At 63.6% G+C, this 16,433-nt stretch overlaps 1 protein-coding gene across 1 annotated transcript; it reads right to left on the bottom strand.

Moving 5' to 3' along the window:
• ZFHX2 (zinc finger homeobox 2) lies at positions 1-15,382 on the bottom strand. Its single transcript, XM_044420935.1, has 9 exons — positions 12,863-15,382; positions 12,303-12,772; positions 11,767-12,043; positions 10,427-10,492; positions 9,658-9,704; positions 8,324-8,524; positions 7,518-7,650; positions 3,620-7,051; positions 1-3,053 (listed from the first exon to the last, which is right to left on the bottom strand). Exons 1-9 carry the CDS (start codon positions 15,240-15,242, stop codon positions 2,212-2,214), a joined length of 7,848 nt encoding a protein of 2,615 aa, XP_044276870.1. The 5' UTR covers positions 15,243-15,382; the 3' UTR covers positions 1-2,211.
• Between the last annotated feature and the right edge of the window lie 1,051 nt (positions 15,383-16,433).

Here is a 16,433-nt window from a genome sequence, read left to right on the forward strand (position 1 = left end):
TCTCTTTAATATAATTTTTATTTCTTTTTATTTTTTATCGTTCCCCATCCCCCCCTTTAAATACACAACAGAAAGACATTTCCCCCATTCTGGGGTGTAGAGTTAGGGGGAGAAGAGGGGTCTGAGGAAAACAAGGGGGCCACAGGTGAGCCCCTGTTTCAACCCATCCCTCCTTAACACCCCCACCTATAGTTTGTTTGGTTATGTGTGTTTGGGGACTCTTTGCATCCCCTTCTCTACCCCACAGGTTTCCACTTTCATCAACTTCTTAAAATTCATGTCCATCTTTGTTGGTTGGGTGGGTGTAAAAAACACGTAGCAGGAATGAAAAGAACAAGAAAAGAACCCCAAAAGAACTGACACAAAGAGGAAGGGGAAATGTGAGGGCGTAACTTTTTTCTTCATCTTATGTCTTTAAAAAAAATTATTTCCAGTTTGCTTTCTATTATTCTTTTTGTTGGTGGGTATTCTCTCTCTCACTGTTGGTTTTCTTTTTTCTTTTTGGTTATTGTATAGAAGTTTTTAAGAGCTTTGGATTCATAAAGAGGGTTTGTGTTTTTTCTTTTTTTTTTCTCTTTTTCTTTTTTTTGCAAGGACGTCGGCACTCGGCACATGGTCTGTGCTTCTGACGGAAGGATCCTTCTGCTTTTTTTTCTACTTCTTTTCTTTTTTTTCTTTTTAAAGCCATCGGAATAGGATTTGTGTCGTTTCCCGCGCAGAGACGGAAGTCACGTCTATCAGGAGGAAAAAGACAGTGAGGTTGTCGGTTTTATTTGGTTCCCCGGTGCAGGTAAAGACCCAACGGGGAGGAGGAGGAGGAGGAGGAGGAGAGAGAGAGAGAAAAAATGGTGGGAAAGAAGAGAGAGGGTGCGTCTTTCTTTCCCTGTTTGGTTGCTGTTCAAGTCGTTCAAATCCATCAACAGTTCGGGAATCTGTCCATTCATCCTTGAAGGTAATTATTATACATCATGGGGGGAGCACATGCTCTTGTGAGGGTGGAGGTGGGCCGAGTCAGTTCCTCATCTTTGCCCCCCTCCCCCCTTAAGTTTTGTCTCCTTGGGTTAATAGGTTTCTTTCTTTCTGTCCATTCTTTTTGTTTGCTTTGCTTTTTTTTGGCCTTTTTCAGTTGGTAGCACAGTAAAAGGGTGGAAGGTAAGTGTGAGAGAAGGAGCTCAACCAGGGCGTGCGCGCGCGTGTGTGTGTGAGAGAGAGAGAGAGAAAGGGGAGACGTGGTTGTCGTGGGTCAGGATCGAGCCAGCATCTGCCCCGGGCAGGGCAGGGGGCAGAGGGAGGGCGGGCGGGCAGGGGAGGGGCGCGGGGGTGCTTTGTGCCGTGGGAGGCCACATGGGGCTCAGGGCGAAGAGGGACCTTGGGACATTTCCCAGAAGGGACGGGAGAGATGCCTCCTTGGCATACAAAAGGGCCGAGGGAGGAGAGCGCTTGCCTGCCCAGACGGGGAAATGGCGGGGATCGTCTTGCCCCAAAGGGGGGAAAGATCTCTGGATAGTGAAGGGGGTGCAGAGTCCTGGACGGAGGCGTGTGGAAAAGGAAGAACTCTGGGGGCACATGCATAAGCTGCAGGAGGAGGAGGATTTGGGGACTCCAGGTAGGTCGGGGAGACCTGTTAGCGGTGACTCTGGGTGTGGCAGGGAGGGGTTGACGGCTTGGGCAGCAGTGCTGGTCCAGGTGGGACCCAGGTAGCTGGCACCGGCCTCCTCGGCCAATCCTTAGCAGCGCCTGCAGCAAGAGGGCCTGGGGAGGGAAACGGATGCCCTACAGCCACCCTTCCCAGCCTGGCTCCCCCCAGGCGTCCTGGCCTGAAATTCTCATAATCCCCAGGAGCACACAGCCACTCCAACTAGGATTATGGCATTGCCAGGGGACCCTTCTGGAGAGAGCCACGCCAGGTGGAGGGCTCCAGGGCCTTCCCAACGGGCGGGCGGGCGGGATTTCTGCGAGACTAAGCTCGGCTCAGCTGGGTCTCCCCCGGATGGATGGGCTTTGTGGTGGGAATCCTGGGAGGGCCCTGGGCTCGGTCAGGCAGCCATCTCGCGTGTCTACAGATCACGTCCCTCACTGGCACCAGGGAAGGGTGGGGTGGCGGGGTGGGACGGGACGGGCCGAGGGGGTCCCCGAGCGGGCGCCCATCCCTCTGCTGGCTGGTTCGTCGGCCATTTTCTCTCTCGACCGGTGGCAGTGTAGCATCCGTCTCTATAAAGCTAGAAGTGTTGTAGAGGTAGCATTACTTTTTGGGTTGGAGTCCGAGTGAGGTAATTTGGATTCCTCTTTGGCAAACACCGATGCGGTTGCTGCGTTGGAGCCGGCCTTGCGCCGGTGGGCGCTGGAGCGCAGGTGGGCCCCCAGCGCCTCGCGCCCGCTGACGAGCACCTCGCAGGCCAGGCAGTGGTAGGTGCACACGGGCACCCGCAGCGGGGCGGGGGCCGCGGGGGGCTGGCGCCCGAAGTAGCAGAAAGCGGCCTGGTGGGCGGCGGCCGCCCCCTCGCTCTCGAAGGCCGCCTTGCACTGGCGGCACAGGTACTGGTGAGTCACGTCAACTGTCGAGATGCCGGGCGCCTCGGGCACCTCGACGGGCGGCTCGGGCGTGGGTGTGGGGAGCAGCGGGCTGGGCAGCAGCCCCATAAGTGTCTGAGGTATGACGGGGTTCATGGGGAACAGCCCCTTCTTCATGCCGTAGAGCTGCTGGAAGTAGGCCCCGGGCAGCTGGGCCCCGAAGAGCGAGGGGGCGGCCGCCGCGGCCGCCGCGGGCAAGGGGAAGGGCAGGAACTGGCCGCCCAGCAGGGCCGGCACGGCGGCCTTCAGCGTCTTGAGGCTCTTCAGCGTGGCGGTGGAGGACAAGGAGGGCTCCTGCACGGAGTTCGAGGCGGGGTCCGCCTGGCCGTCGCTCGGGGAGGTCTCTGGAGCAGGCGCGGGCTCTGTGGAGGGGCCGAGCTGGGCCGGTTCCGGCGTGAGGCGCTGAGGTAAAGAGGGCCCTGGCTGGGTGGATGCCAGCGACGAGCTCAGGGCCCCCGAGGAGGAGGAGGAGGAGGAAGGGCCTGCGCGGGCGACAGAAAAGAGCTGTGAGGGGCTGGGTCAGCTGCCCGCCCGCCGGCATGGCTTCCCACCCCCTCAAGGTTTCCCTCCCTCCCTCCCTCCCTCCCTTCATCCTTTCCCTCCATGAATGGTGAAGGGGGGCATGTTAAGAGGCTGGTGGGCCTCCCGCTACTTCCCCTGCCTGAAAACGGAGCCCGTCTGCAGGGGGGGGCGGGGGGTGGTCCCGGCCCACTTTTTGTGCAAAGAGGCTCCTGCCATCCAAAATATGCAGCAGAAGTCTCAGGAACGGGGTGGAAGGAGAGGTTCCCACGTGAGGGTGAAGACGGGAGGCAAGGACCCACGTGCCAAACGGGGTGCTGCTTGGAATAGCGAGGACACGAGCAGGTTGCCCAGACAACTGTTTTGGGGCGGTGGGCAAGGGAGTTGGGGAGCCGGTGAAAACTTTCGGGGAGGAGACGGTCCTCTGGCGGGAGTTAAGCAGGAGCTCGTCAGCAGCCCTGAGTAAGCTGAGCCGAAGCCAGGCTGAGCCCCGGAGGTGACGTACCTTACCTCTTGACCAGCCACTCACCTGGCACAAAGGGGGGCATGCTCCCAAGCGACGACGGCGGCGCGGTGGGGGGAGGCCCCGGCGCCCCCAGCCTGGTCGGGGAGGGGGTCCCTTTATCGGGCACCAGCTCGTAGCACTTGCTCTCGCTCTTGAGCTGGGCTTTGATCGCCTCCTTGAGTCGGGCCAGGTGGCCGTGGGAGAAGAGGTGTCCGCGGCAGGACACGTAGAAATCGTACTTGACCTCACAGTAGGGGCACTCAGTCTGCGCCTTGGCGCCGGGGGGGCCCTCGTCCCCGCCGCTGCCGGCCCCGCTGCTGGCCGCCTTCGCCTTCTTCTCCTTGGCCCGCGCGTTCTGGAACCACACCTGGATCACGCGCTTGGGCAGCCCGATCTCCTCCCCCAGGACCTCGCACTCCTGCATGGTGGGCGTGCGGTAGGCCTCGTAGCAGGCCTTCATGATCTTCAGCTGCAGGCTGGACATCTGGGTGCGGTAGCGCCGCTGGCCGAGGGAGTCGTGCGAGCCCGCGGGCCCGCCATCTGCGGCCCGGCTCCGGCGGCTGCCGGAGAAGTCCAGATCGGCCAGCGAGGAGGAGGAAGACGAGGAGTCGCTCAGCTCCCCTCCGGACAGGCTCCGCTCCTCGTTCTCCTTGTGCGCCTCCTCTTCGGCCATCTCTTCCTGCATCTGGGGCTCAAGGGGAGCCTCTGGCTTTGCCGGCGGTGGCGGCAGGCTCACTGTGGGGAGGCTGGCGGTAAAGGAAGCCCCGTAATGGACGGGAGGGTCACGTGGCGGAGGGTTGAATTTGGGGAAGGCGGTGGGGAGCACCGGCGGGAGCTTGCTCCCCGGGTTGGCGGTGCCGGAGTTGCACCGGAACTGGCCCTTCCTCTCCCGGGCTCTGGTGTTCTGGAACCAGACCTGCACCACCCTCTTCTTGAGCCCGACTTCCTCGGAGATGCAGTCCAGCATTTTCCGGGTCGGGTTGGAGTCCTGCATGTACCAGCGGTACAGTATCTCCAGCTGCTCGGGCAAGATGGTCGTGCGCAGGCGCTTGTCCCGGGGGGGCTCGCCGTCCCCCCCAGCCACGCTGGCGCACTCGCTCCCCGTGGGCGACAGGCTCCCGTCGTCGTGCTTCCGCTTCGGCGCCCGGGAAGCATCCGGGTGGGGGGCGCGCTCGCCAAATGCCAAGGGCCCTAGCTCCAGGGCGGGCTGGGGGGCCGCGGCCGCCGGCGGAGGGCCGGCGCCTGGCGCGTGGCTGGCCCGGTGGATGCCGAGGAGCTCCGCGCTGGAGAACTTGCTGGTGCACTGGTCGCAGGGGTGGCCGCCGGATCCCTCCGCCGGGGCGACGGGCGCCTCCTCCTCCAGGGCCTTCTCCCCGGCAGCCTCTGCCTTCGCTTCCCCATCGGCGCCCGCCGCCCCCTGCGGCTCGTCCTCCTCCTCCTCCTCCTGCTCCTCTTCCTCGGGGGCCTCGTTCTCCTCCTCGGCGCCGTCGCCCTCCCCTTCCTCGGGCTGGTCGTTGTAGCACTTCTTGAGGTGGCGGACCAGCTCGAAGATGCAGCGGAAGGCCGCCGGGCACTTCTTGCAGGCGGGCTGCACGGCCGGGTGGCCGCTGCCCACGCTGGCGTCGCTGCCCCCGCACTTGCGGGCCTTCTGGCGGGCGTTTTGGAACCAGACCACGATGACCCTGTTGGGCAGGCCCAGGAGCTGCGACAGCCGCTCGACCTCGCCGTCTTTGGGGTAGGCGCTGGACTCGAAGAAGGACTGCAGGGCCTGGGACTGGAACTCGGTGAACTTGGTGCGGGAGAAGCGCCGGGTGCTGGGGAAGCTCCCCCGGGGGGCGTCCAGCCCTCCGGGGCCGCCGTCCTCATCCTCGCCCCGAAACCACAGCGACTTCAGGCGCTCAGGGGACACGCGGGCCGCCTCGCTCTCCGGGGGCGGCACCACCACGGGCAGGGGCTGCATCAGAAATGGCGGGCAGAGCGGGGGCATCTCCAGGGGCACGGGGGCGGGCGCCACGGGGACGGAGCTGGTCTCCACCACACTGGGGGCGGCGGTGGGGGCGGCCGGGCTCTCCACCGGCAGCGTGGCCGGGGGCGGGGGGTACATGCTGTCGTAGCTCTTCCGGAACTGCGCGGCGTAGCGGCTGAGGGCCTCGAAGGGCAGGAACCGCCGGTGCACGTGCTCCTCGTGGGTCTTCAGGATGAGCATGTTGGAGAACTGCTTGCCGCACGAGCCGCACTGCAGCTTGCCCGCGGGGGGGCGGGGGGGCACCGCCGGGGCGGCGGCCGAGGGCTGCTTGCCCTCGTTGTACTGGATCACCAGCTCGAAGCCAAAGTTCTCCAGCAGGGCCCTGGCCGCCGTGCGGGAGGCCTCGCTCCCCGGCGGGTTGCCCTCGGCCTCCTCGGCCTCGGCCTCCTCGGGCGGCTCGGGCTTGCCGGAGCTGCCGCCCGCCGGCGGGGGGTGCTCCTCCTTGGGCGGCAGGGGGGGCAGGAGCACCGGCGGGGTGGTGGGCAGGGTCAGGGCGGGGGCCGCCAGCGCCAGCTTGGGGGCCACCTTGAGATCGTGCAGGTAGAACGGGAGCAGCAGCTGCTGCTGCTGCTGCTGCAGCTTCAGGAGGGACTCCGGGACCAGCGGGAAGGGGGGCAGCAGCGGCGGCGTGAACAGCGGGGCGGGGAAGCGCTGCAGCTCGGCGGCGGGGGGCGCCAGGAAGGGGAGGGCCGGCACCTGCACGCAGCCGGGGGCCTCCGCCTCCAGCGAGGCCTCGCCGGGGTGCTCGGCCTCGGCGGGCGGCAGCTCCGCCTTGCCGGCGGCCTCCATCTTGGCCACCCGGGAGCGGGTCTGGTGCAGGACGGAGCGCATGTGGATCTCCAGGGTGGAGCTCTGGTTGTACGAGACGCGGCAGGTGGTGCACTTGTAGGGCTTGTCCGAGGACGGCTGCAGGGCCCCCGGGGCGCCCGACTCGCCCCGCGATGGCACCGAGGGGTCGGCCGAGGCCTTCTTCATCTTGTGGAGGTGGGAGACGGAGTTGTAGTGCACCAGCAGGATGTTCTTCTGGGTGAAGGATTCCTTGCAGACGGTGCACTTGTACGGCCTGGCCGGGTCCAGGAACTTATCCAAGGCAAAATTGGTTGCCTTGCGGTAGGAGAGGGGGTGTCGTGGGTCTTGGCTGGGGGGGGCCAGAGGGGAGGCCTCGGGGGGCTCGGCGGGGAGATGCGAGAGCGGCGGTGGCTCGTCGGTGGGAGCGTTTGGTCTCGGAGGGTCTTCCTCTTCGGACTCCTGTGCAGGTGGAGGAGGAGGAGGAGGAGGAAGAGGAGGCACAGGAGGAGTCGCAGATGTGGGAGGGTGCTTCTCCAGTGGCTTGGCAGGAGCAGGTGGGTCTGGGGAGGCGGGCGCAGCAGGCAGCGGTGTTCCGGGGCAAAGCGCAGGAGTTGGGGGCGCTTTCTCCCCTGTGGTCGCTGCTGGCAAGGGAAGAAGGCAGAGACAGAGATCAGAGTCACTCTCAGTGCCTCCCCGCACTGCTCCGCTCCGCCTGAACGCACGCCTTAGCCAAATCGCCTTTACTAGAAAGTGTTCTGCATTGGTGTAAATGTGTGTGCAGGTTCAGGGTTCACACCTGTGACCTTGAGCCACAGGGCTCTCCGAAAGGGTGTGTCCAAAGGCAGCTGGGGATCCCCAGAAGCACCCCAGACTCATTTCCTGGTCAAATGTAGACTTCGCTGTCATAGAGCGAGTTATGTTTCTAGTCCTCATGGCTTCCATAAGGGAAGCGCTAGAATTCACACTGCGAAGAAGCACCCAACAGGTGCTACTGGTCAGTCTGCAGCAGTTTTCCTTTCCTCTGACCAGGGTGCTGGTAAAGGAAGTGGAGGCCAAGGGAACAGATGGCTCAGCCAGGCAAAGCACGGATTGCAGAATGCGACTTACCAACGAGGGGACTTGTAGGTCCATTTCCGGCCCCTTGCTCTGTGCTGGAGGCCCCACTTGGCTTGGGTGGGTCGGGAGGGGGACTGTGGCCAGGAACAACTTTGGTGGCAAACGTCATCTCCACCGTGGTGGCCTGAGGAAGAACAAGTAGGGAAGAGGCAAGGGAGAACGCCAGAAGCACCAACTCTCTCTCTCTCTCTGAGATACGTATCCCACCATGAGAAGGGCGGACTCCGTGAAGGAGGCCCAGCCTTGAATGGGCAAGGGCTGAGCAGGGCCGCCCTGCCTAAGAGATCCTGCAGGGCTTCCGTTCCCTGGGTCACCACGAGTCAGACGACTGGACGGCACATTGCAAATACGATAATTTGTGGCAGTTTCCCCACTCTGTTGTCCTGTGGTCCCAGATGGGGGGTGCAGTCCATATCCCTGGGATGCGGCAGGTTGGGCAACGTTTGCTCCAACTCCAGGGAAACTCAGGCTGAAGCCGGCCGCATCCGTAATCCCGCCAACACTACGCCGCCCCGGTGTAGTGGCTCATCCGGACTCTACGCAGCATCGGACGGTCTTCACCCATCTTGCCCCCTTTTCCTCTGGCGGGACCCTTCCCTTTAAACAGCCACCCAAGAAGGACAAGCTCTGGGTAAGGGGTTCCCTCTCCCCGTACCGGAAGCTTCCCCTGTGGAATGACAGCCTGCTCTGCACTCTTAAACACAGGGAAGCAGCCCAGCTGGAAGAGAGACGAGGAGATGGCCCCCTCCCACCCGCGGCCCCCGCATTGAGGAAGCAGAAGAAACAGTGCCACTCACCACCAGAAGAAGCTTCTCCACGCATTCGGGTACCACGTTGTGGATGTGGCTGAGGTGGAAGCGGAGGTTGGCGCGGCCCATGAGCTGCTCCTGGCACAGCGGGCAGCGGAACTTGGGCTGCACGGCATGCTGGGAAAAGGTGTGAGCCCGCACGGCTTCTGCGGACGGGTCCACGTAGTTGCAGAAGGGGCAGCAGACCACCTGGAGTGCAGGAGAGGAAGGTGAGGCGAGGGCAGGGCAGGGCAGGGCGGGCTCCGGGGCGGAGGCTTCGGTGAGGCACCCCTTCCAAGACCCGGGGAGGGAAGAGCCGCTGCAAGGATCGTCGTGGGCCCTTGTCATGGGGCCTTTCGTTATGCACCTGCGAGGACTTTGAGCCACGCTGAGCAAAGGGTTGCGGGGTGGCAAGGAAAGATTGTGAATGGAAAAAAAGAGGCAGAGCTGGCGTCTCCCAGCCCCACTCCCTTCCTTCAGAAAACGTCCTGCTTGTCATGGCACGCCACGCCACGCCACCTCCTTTCCACAGGCTGCTCTTTGGCTTCTTCTGTCCTTCCTCCTCCTTCCTTCCATACAAACAAGCAGGCTGCTGCCCCCAGTGGCCAAGAGAAGGGCATCCCCAGCTTCAGCAGCCTGATCTGCTGAGACCGCATCTGGCCGAAGGTCATCTCAGGACCAAGTAGGTAGTGCACTCTTTCCTGCTCTTAGGAACGCGAGATGCAGAGGAGGAAGGCTGGACTGGGCCAAAAGGCCCCATGGGTTCTGAGCCTTCCCTGGACTGATGGAGGCTTGAAGCCGTTCCCCAGTGGGAGCGTTGCCACAGCACCGGCCTACCTTACAGGGCTGTTGCTCGGGGTAATTCTGGCATTTCTCTTTCTGTTGCTACAATCAGTAGCCCTTCTGAGCAACGCCAGGGTGAAGCCAGAGTAGGCAGAAACAGAGGCTTAAATGTGGCTTGTGAAATCCCTGGAACGTATTACTGGACCGAATAAGGTTTTAAATTCTAGCAGGAGAGCAATCCCCGTGTAAGTGACTTGCGGCGAAGCACTGCTAAGTTCCCATTTGTGGCTTGTGCGGATGGATCTCGTCCTCACCCCACCAACCAAGACATTCGATTTCGGTTTTAACTGAGTCATTTTTGGAATCCACCGGGGGGGAATCATGGCTGGAAATGTGCAGAGACAAGCGGTGGGAAAAGGGTCTGAGTGTCCCCCGAGAAGGCAGGGAAAAGAGATGCTCCAGAGGGGGAAATCTGGAAGCGAGCCCCTTTCCGTTTCCGCCGATTTCCTCCGCCACCGTCCCCCACACCCACTCCGCACGCAGTCAGCAGCCGCACTCACCGTCGTATCGCCCACACCTCCGGCTTTTGTTTCAGTCTCATCAGAACCTGCAAAAGGAAGGGGAAAGGGAGGACAGGAGAGAGTCACTGAATCTCCTGCACAAGCTTCGGAAATGTGACGGTTTAGGGTGGCTTTGCGGGCACCAGAGGAGACGAGCAAGGCTGCGCGAGGGGAGCATTCAGCATCCCAGGAAAGCTCTCCCCACTGCAACCAGCCCGGCACTGGGCGACCCCCGTTTGGCCTGGAACCCCTCTGCACACCCTCGAGAAGCAGGCCGTTTCAAAATTGGGGGAATGGGGAGGGGCTCCCCCTCTACAGGATCTGTCCAACCTGTGGGCTAGAGTAGGGCGTAACCCATGCACCTTTGCCGGGAGCTGCCTGTCTGGATGCTCCTCGGAATGGAGTTGGGAGGCTGAGAGAGGGATACAGACTATGAGGAGGAGTCATTACAGGTGTGGCGAGCCCTTTTCTGGAGGGAGAGTTTGTGGAGCAGGAGGTGATCGGTGGCGGCCAGCCTTGCTGGCTGTGTGATGCTTCCTTCCCCAGCGGTTGGCCGGCCTGCTCACACCCGTCGCCGAGGAGCTCGGGCGGGTGGAGGTTTTGCACCTGTCCCGCTCGGGGGATTCAGTGCGGAGCTGGTTGGCTACCGTGTGTTCCCAGCGGACCATCGGTCCAATCCAGCGTGGCTTTTCCTAGGTTCTTAACCTGCAGGGCAAGGAGGAGCGACTGGCAAGGAGACACGGTTTGTGAAAGATGGGGACACACTCACCTGATGTCTGGGCTTTATTTAGCATTTCTTTCTCAGGGGATGGGGTCTCTGGCATGGATTCCTTCCCTGGAGCTGAGAAGGGGACCAAAGGGGAGAGAGTGAAATGGGGGAGCTGGTTCCCTTCCACAGGTGGCCCCTTCCTTATTTTTCCACCTCTCCTCCTCGTTTGGGAGTCTGGAAAGGCGGGAAAGCGAAAAACACACACAGCGAAAGATCGAAGGGTGGGGGGGGGGAGGGAATCCCACCATCGACGTGAGGAGTCAGGATGACGCACCATTCAGGACTTTTTCCTCGTCAGAGACTAATTAAACTCTCAACCCAAGTGGGATCGTTAATATCGAGCGGGCTTGCCTCCGTGCCTGGTAGAAGCAACCTCTGTGCCATTGGTAACTCAATTAACACTATTCAATACACCCGCCAAGATGCGAAGACCTCCGTTTCTCACTGTGGAGGCGCCCCCCACGTGCACCCACGCAAGCACCCCCTCCAACTCGGGCTGCCCCCCCAATTCTTGCCCTCGGGAGCCCTCTCCCCCCCGCCAATCTATCCGTGCCTCCACCAGGGCCCACCCAAATTCCCTCTCATCCACGCCTGGCCTCCCTTGAGCTGGAGGCACGGCACTTTCCCCGTACCCAGAGCACCGTCCACAAATCTCCACCTCTCGCCGCCACCCCCCCACCCCAAGCATCCTTGCCTCCCGTCGGCCCTACAAAAGCCACACACCGGTCTCTCCCCCCGGGCCCCCTTTCATCATTTTTATCCTAATAACACCGATCCATCTTGACATCAGCGCACAGGTAGGGATGCAGGGCCAGGGGTGCTTGGGAAGATGAATTGTGGCTGGGAACCGAGCCAACTGGCATCCCTCGGACAGGGTCCGCCCCCCAGGCAGATCAGAGGGGAGATGGGGAGGCGGCGACCGACCGAGTGGGGGGGGAGCAAAAGAGAGAAATTTTTTTCCCCCCCCCTCCCCCCCCCCCCCCCCCCGCCCCAGCTGTGGACCCTACATCTCTCTTTCTCATTTCTCTTCTTCTTGCACGTTGCTAGGCAACCACCCCAGTATCTGTCATAATCCATTATGAAGGGGGGGGGCTGGGAGGGAGGGAGGGAGGTTGGTGGTAGCGGTTGCAGGAGAGGAGGGCCGAGTGCACAGCCGCTTCGCGCGTTGCTATCTGCACACGCAGGCAGGGGGGCGGCCAGCCCTCGGGAGGGTGGGGGCATGGGGGGGCACCCCTTTCTGGCCCCCCTGCACAGCAAAGCGGCCTCCCTGCACCCCCTTTTCCCCTGCCGCCACCCCGAGGCCCCCCTCCTCCCCTCGGTGCAGATCCACGACCCGCAGCCTCCCCCCCCCGCGCGCTGCTCACACGTGGCCCGATCCGCGAGGCCTCTACCGGCAGGGTTGGCGGGAGCGAAGCAGATGTATCTCTCCAGGCCTGGCGTGCCTTCCCCGTTCTGGAGGAGCTGCAGGCGCCACTGGCCGTGGGCGTCCCGGTGCTGCGGGGAGCGGAGGTGCTGGAGCATGCCCAGGCGGTTCGCCGTGTCCGTGCTGCACAGGAGGCAGCGGAAGGGGGCGGCTTCGGGGCCGGCTGCCGAGGCGGCCTCCATTTCCAGGAGGAACTGCGGGGAGAGAGGCAGAGGGTGGCGGGACACTGGCAGATCCTCTGCCAGCACCCAGCTGCCCAGGTGGCCCCGCCTGTGCACGGGGCCCTCCGGCACCCCCGCTTCAATACCTGCCCGCTGCTCAGAACACCCCTTCCTGTCCACGGCCTTTCAGCTCTGCGGCACAGGGCTTGGGGCTTCCTTCCAGGGCCCTCTTCCCCATCCCTCCATCCCGCCCACCCACTCGCCTCTGCCCCCTTCCGCAGCCGCTCCGTACCTTGTACCCTTGCAGGGCCTCCTGGTGGGTGGCCCCCGCCACGTGCAGTCGCATTTTCTCCTTGCTGTTGGTCTCGAATTCGCAGATGTTGCAGTGCAGGTGCAGGGGAGGCCCGAGGGGAAGCTCGGCCCCCACGTGGGCCCCCAGGCCACCCCCCTCGCGCAGGTGGGCCGCCAGCTGGTACTTCAGGGCGTGCTTGTCGGTCTTGAGGTGCAGCTGGAAGTTGGCCTTCAGCTGCGTGCCGTACGCGCAGAGCCGGCACCGGTGCAGGTCGCCCGAGACCTCCTTCCACTCCGCCTCGGGCAGCGAGCGGGGGGCCGAGGCGTGCCTCAGCAGGGCCTCCAGGCTGTCGGTGCCGAACGCCTGGCACACCAGGCAGCCAAAGAGCCTCTGGGGGGCCGCCGGGTCCGATCCAGGATGGGGCGGCAGCGGGGAGGGTGGGGCCGGCTCCGGGGAGAGAGAAGCGGGGCCTGCAGGGAGCGGGAGGGGAGAAGCGAGTGAGCCAAGAGCACGGCGGCCCCCCCGGCCCGGCGGCGCACCCTGCGGTTCCCAGCCCTTACCTGACCCCAGGGCGGCCATCTTGCGGCCAGTGGCGCTGAGGTGCGGGAAGCCTCCGTTGAGCAGGAGCTGCGCCGGCTCCGGGGGCTTGTCCCCCCGCAGGGCTGGGCTGGCTCCGGGGTGCGCGTGGTGGGGGTGCGGGTGGTGGGGGTGGCCGAGGGCCTGCGCCCCGTAGAACTGGAAGAGCTCCGGGGGGGGCTTGCCCCCCGGTGGGGCCTGCGGCTGCCCCAGCAACCCCGGCAGCGCCAGGGGCAGCCCCTGGTGGAGCAGCAGCACGTTCTGCATGTGCTTCTCGGACGTCATGTGGATGCGCAGGTTGCGGGAGATGTTGGTCTCGTAGCTGCACACCTTGCACTGCCACGAGGACTTGCCCTTCGGCTCCTTCTCCTCGGGCGGGGACGGGGGGGGCGCCCCCGGGGGCGCCCCCGGGGGGGCCCCGCCGCTCCCGGGGCCCTGGTAGCCCTGCAGGTTGGCCAGGTGCTTGTCGGACTGCATGTGGATGCTGAGGTTGCCCTTGGTGGTGGTGGAGTAGTTGCAGGCCTCGCAGCGGTAGGGCTTGTAGCCGCAGTTGTAGCTCTCGCCCCGGGCCAGGCGGGGGTGCGGCCCCCCGGTGCTGCAGTAGGCGCAGTGGCTGTTGTTCTCCGGGTGCTTCTCCTTCATGTGCACGTCCAGCGTCTGCTGGTACTTGTAGTGCCAGTTGCACTTGGGGCATTTCAGCGTCTTGCAGGAGTTGCGCGAGTGCAGCAGGGACATGTGTCCGGACAGGGTCAGCCCTGAGTAGGCCATGGCGGCAAAGTCCTCCCCGAAGCTCAGGGCGGCCCCTCCGTTGTGGCTGCCGACCCCGGCGCCGAGCTCGAACCCGAGGCCCGCGAGGTCGCCGGCCGGCCCCACAGGCCCGCCGCCGTGGGCCGGGCTGGCGCCGTCTGCATCGTTCGCCAGCTGGTCCCCGTGGGCTTTGGCGGCCAGTCCAGCGGCGTCCGTCTCCCCGGCGAGTTCGGCCGGAGCGGCCTCGTGGGCCAGTTGTGCGTTAACCGTGTTGCCGGCCGACCCGGCGGCTTTGCCGGCCAACTCCGCGTGTACGTCTTCCTTGGGCAACCCGACGGTAACCTCCACGTTGCCGCCGCCCGCTTTCATCGGCTGTGTCTCTGAGAAGGGGGTGTTGGCACCCATGGGGGGGCTTTGGCCGTTTGAACTTTGGTCTGGGGGAAGCCTTCCCTCCTCTCTCTGGTTTTCAGCTGCTGCTGCTGCTGCTGCTGCTTCCTCCTCCTCCTCCTCCTCCTCTTCTTCTGGGTGGTCCTCCGTGTCCCCCTTGACCCAGCGTGTGCTGCCGACCCTCGACTCTTTGGCATTGGGCGGCTCGCATTGTCTTTCGGAGCTCCCCTGCGCTTCCTCCTCCTCCTCCTCCTCCTCCTCCCCCTCCCCTGTTACATTCACCCATCTGCTACACATTCCGGCACTGAGGTCGGCCTTGGTGGGGTTATTTGGTTCTAGGAAGCCAAGCGTGGTACCCTGGAACACGGCGGGAGCCCCTCTGGTCAGGGCCTGGCCTTGGTTGGTGCTCAGCTGTGCCCCGTGGGCGGCACAGGCGTGCGATGCCAGCGCCCGGCCCCGGCAGAAGGAGAGGCGGCATGTGAGGCAGAGCCAGACGGGCGGCCCAGGCAGCTCCTCTCGGCCAGGGCTGGCTTCCCCTTTGGAGTCTTCCTCATCTTCCACACAGGCGGCGGGGGCGTCTTTGGGTTTGGTGGGAGAGTTTTTGGCAGACGTGGTTCGCGCGGGGGCCCCGGCCAGTCGGTAACTGTTGAAGGCGCCGCGAGGAGTCCACTCGCCTGGCGCTGAGGTATTCTGGGACATTTGGTCAGTAGACGTAAAGCCTTGGCTGGGCCCTCCACCGCTTGAGACGTGGAGGATGGACACCAGGGGAGCTGCGGTGCTTGGGGAGCCCTTTGGTAAGAGAACGTGGCCGCTGCTGAGGAGATAGGCCGAGCCGTCGGCAGAGAAGAAGAGCTGGGCCTCGCGGCCGCCGTCCTCTTCCTCCTCTCCGCCCGCTTCTCGCTTGGCCCCATCTTCGGCGGGGATCGTCGTCGGAGGGCCGGGCGACGGGCTCGGCGTTCCTGGGCCACCGCCTGCCTGTGGCAGCGTGGACGAGACAGCCGCCGAGAGCTTCGCGGAGCCGGGCGCTGCTTGGGAGCCGGGCCTCATGAGTTCATCCGGAGAAGAGGAGGCGGAGGAGGGAGGGTCCGAGAGGGGGGTTTCTTTGGTGGCTGGAGAGGCAGGAGAGCCCTGAGGGGGCCGGACCGCGACCCTGTCATCCTGCCCATCGGCCGGGGGCGCAGCAGCAGGGGAGCAGGAGGAGGAGGAGGCAGAGTTAGAGGGGGCGTCCATGGCGGTGCGGGCCCGAGGGGCACGGAGGGGGCATCTCAGCACAGGAGCCGAGACCCTGCAAGGAAACAGAACACGGGCAGGTGTGAATGGCTGCGCTCCCCTTCTTTTCCGGGGCGAGAATAGGCACGTGTGATTCCTTGTTACGGGGGCACGGGATGGCAGACCCGGGGCCAAGTGCAGCCCTCGGAGCACCGTCATCTTTCCCTGCCCCCCCCCTTCTCTCCACTGCCCAAATTCATGCCATGCCCCCCTCAGAGTGGAAAGGAGCACTTCGGGCTAAAATATGCTGAATCTCGCCCCACTGCCTCTGGCTCCTCCCCCTTGTGCCTCTGGCTCCGCCCACTCCTTGAAACGCTGCCCCTGAGAACTCCGGAAATGCTTCTGGCCCACAGGCTGAAGTGGGTTCAACACCCTCGCTCTACGTCACGCCTGTTAAGCGCTCTGGGTGAAATACCGAGATGGCAGGGCGGGGGGTGAGCGCCCGAGAAGTCGGTTCACACATGCGGCAGTCCACACAAACGGTTCACCGCTAGTCCATAGCATCTGGGGACACCTTGCCCGTGCGAAGACACCACGGCAGAGAAATCCCAGCAGAAGGGGGAATGCTCGGCACCGTGTGTGCATGCAGAAATTCTCAAGTTGGTGTCGCCTCAAAAGACAGTAATTTTCCATCGAGAGCTTTCGCACCAGCCTGCCTAGGAAACATGGGAATCGGGCACACCTCCTTTCTCTGGGGTGGGGAAGGATTTGCAAGGCAAATCAGGCCAGCAGTGGATAAAGGGGGAGGGGAGGGGATGGGGAACGGGCCAGCCAAATCCTACAGTGGACGTCTTTCCCCTACCACACCCTTCAGCACTTCCACACACCTCCCTACTTTTCCCTCCATCTTGGTTCACAAGCTGCACTTTCTTCCACCCACTTTCATGTGGCACTCAGTACAGCCGGAGTGTCCCTGAACATGTGCAGAGTGCCTCTTCCTCCATGCCACAGAGAACCTCCTGTGCACTGGGGGCTGTGTTGGGTTCACTCTGGAAGAATGTTGCAGTTTTAAATTTAACGCACGTGTTGTGCCCCTTTCCAGGAGATGCTCCGCGCTGGCCTGCGGCTGAGCCAGGACTCTGTGGGCAACACTGCTTCTTGCAGCCTTGCGCCCCTGAATCTCAGGCCTGCCCCAAGCCTGCCTGGAAGACC

Source organism: Varanus komodoensis, unplaced genomic scaffold (assembly GCF_004798865.1).
Source record: "Varanus komodoensis strain SLA01 unplaced genomic scaffold, ASM479886v1 scaffold112, whole genome shotgun sequence".
Lineage (NCBI taxonomy): Eukaryota > Metazoa > Chordata > Lepidosauria > Squamata > Varanidae > Varanus > Varanus komodoensis.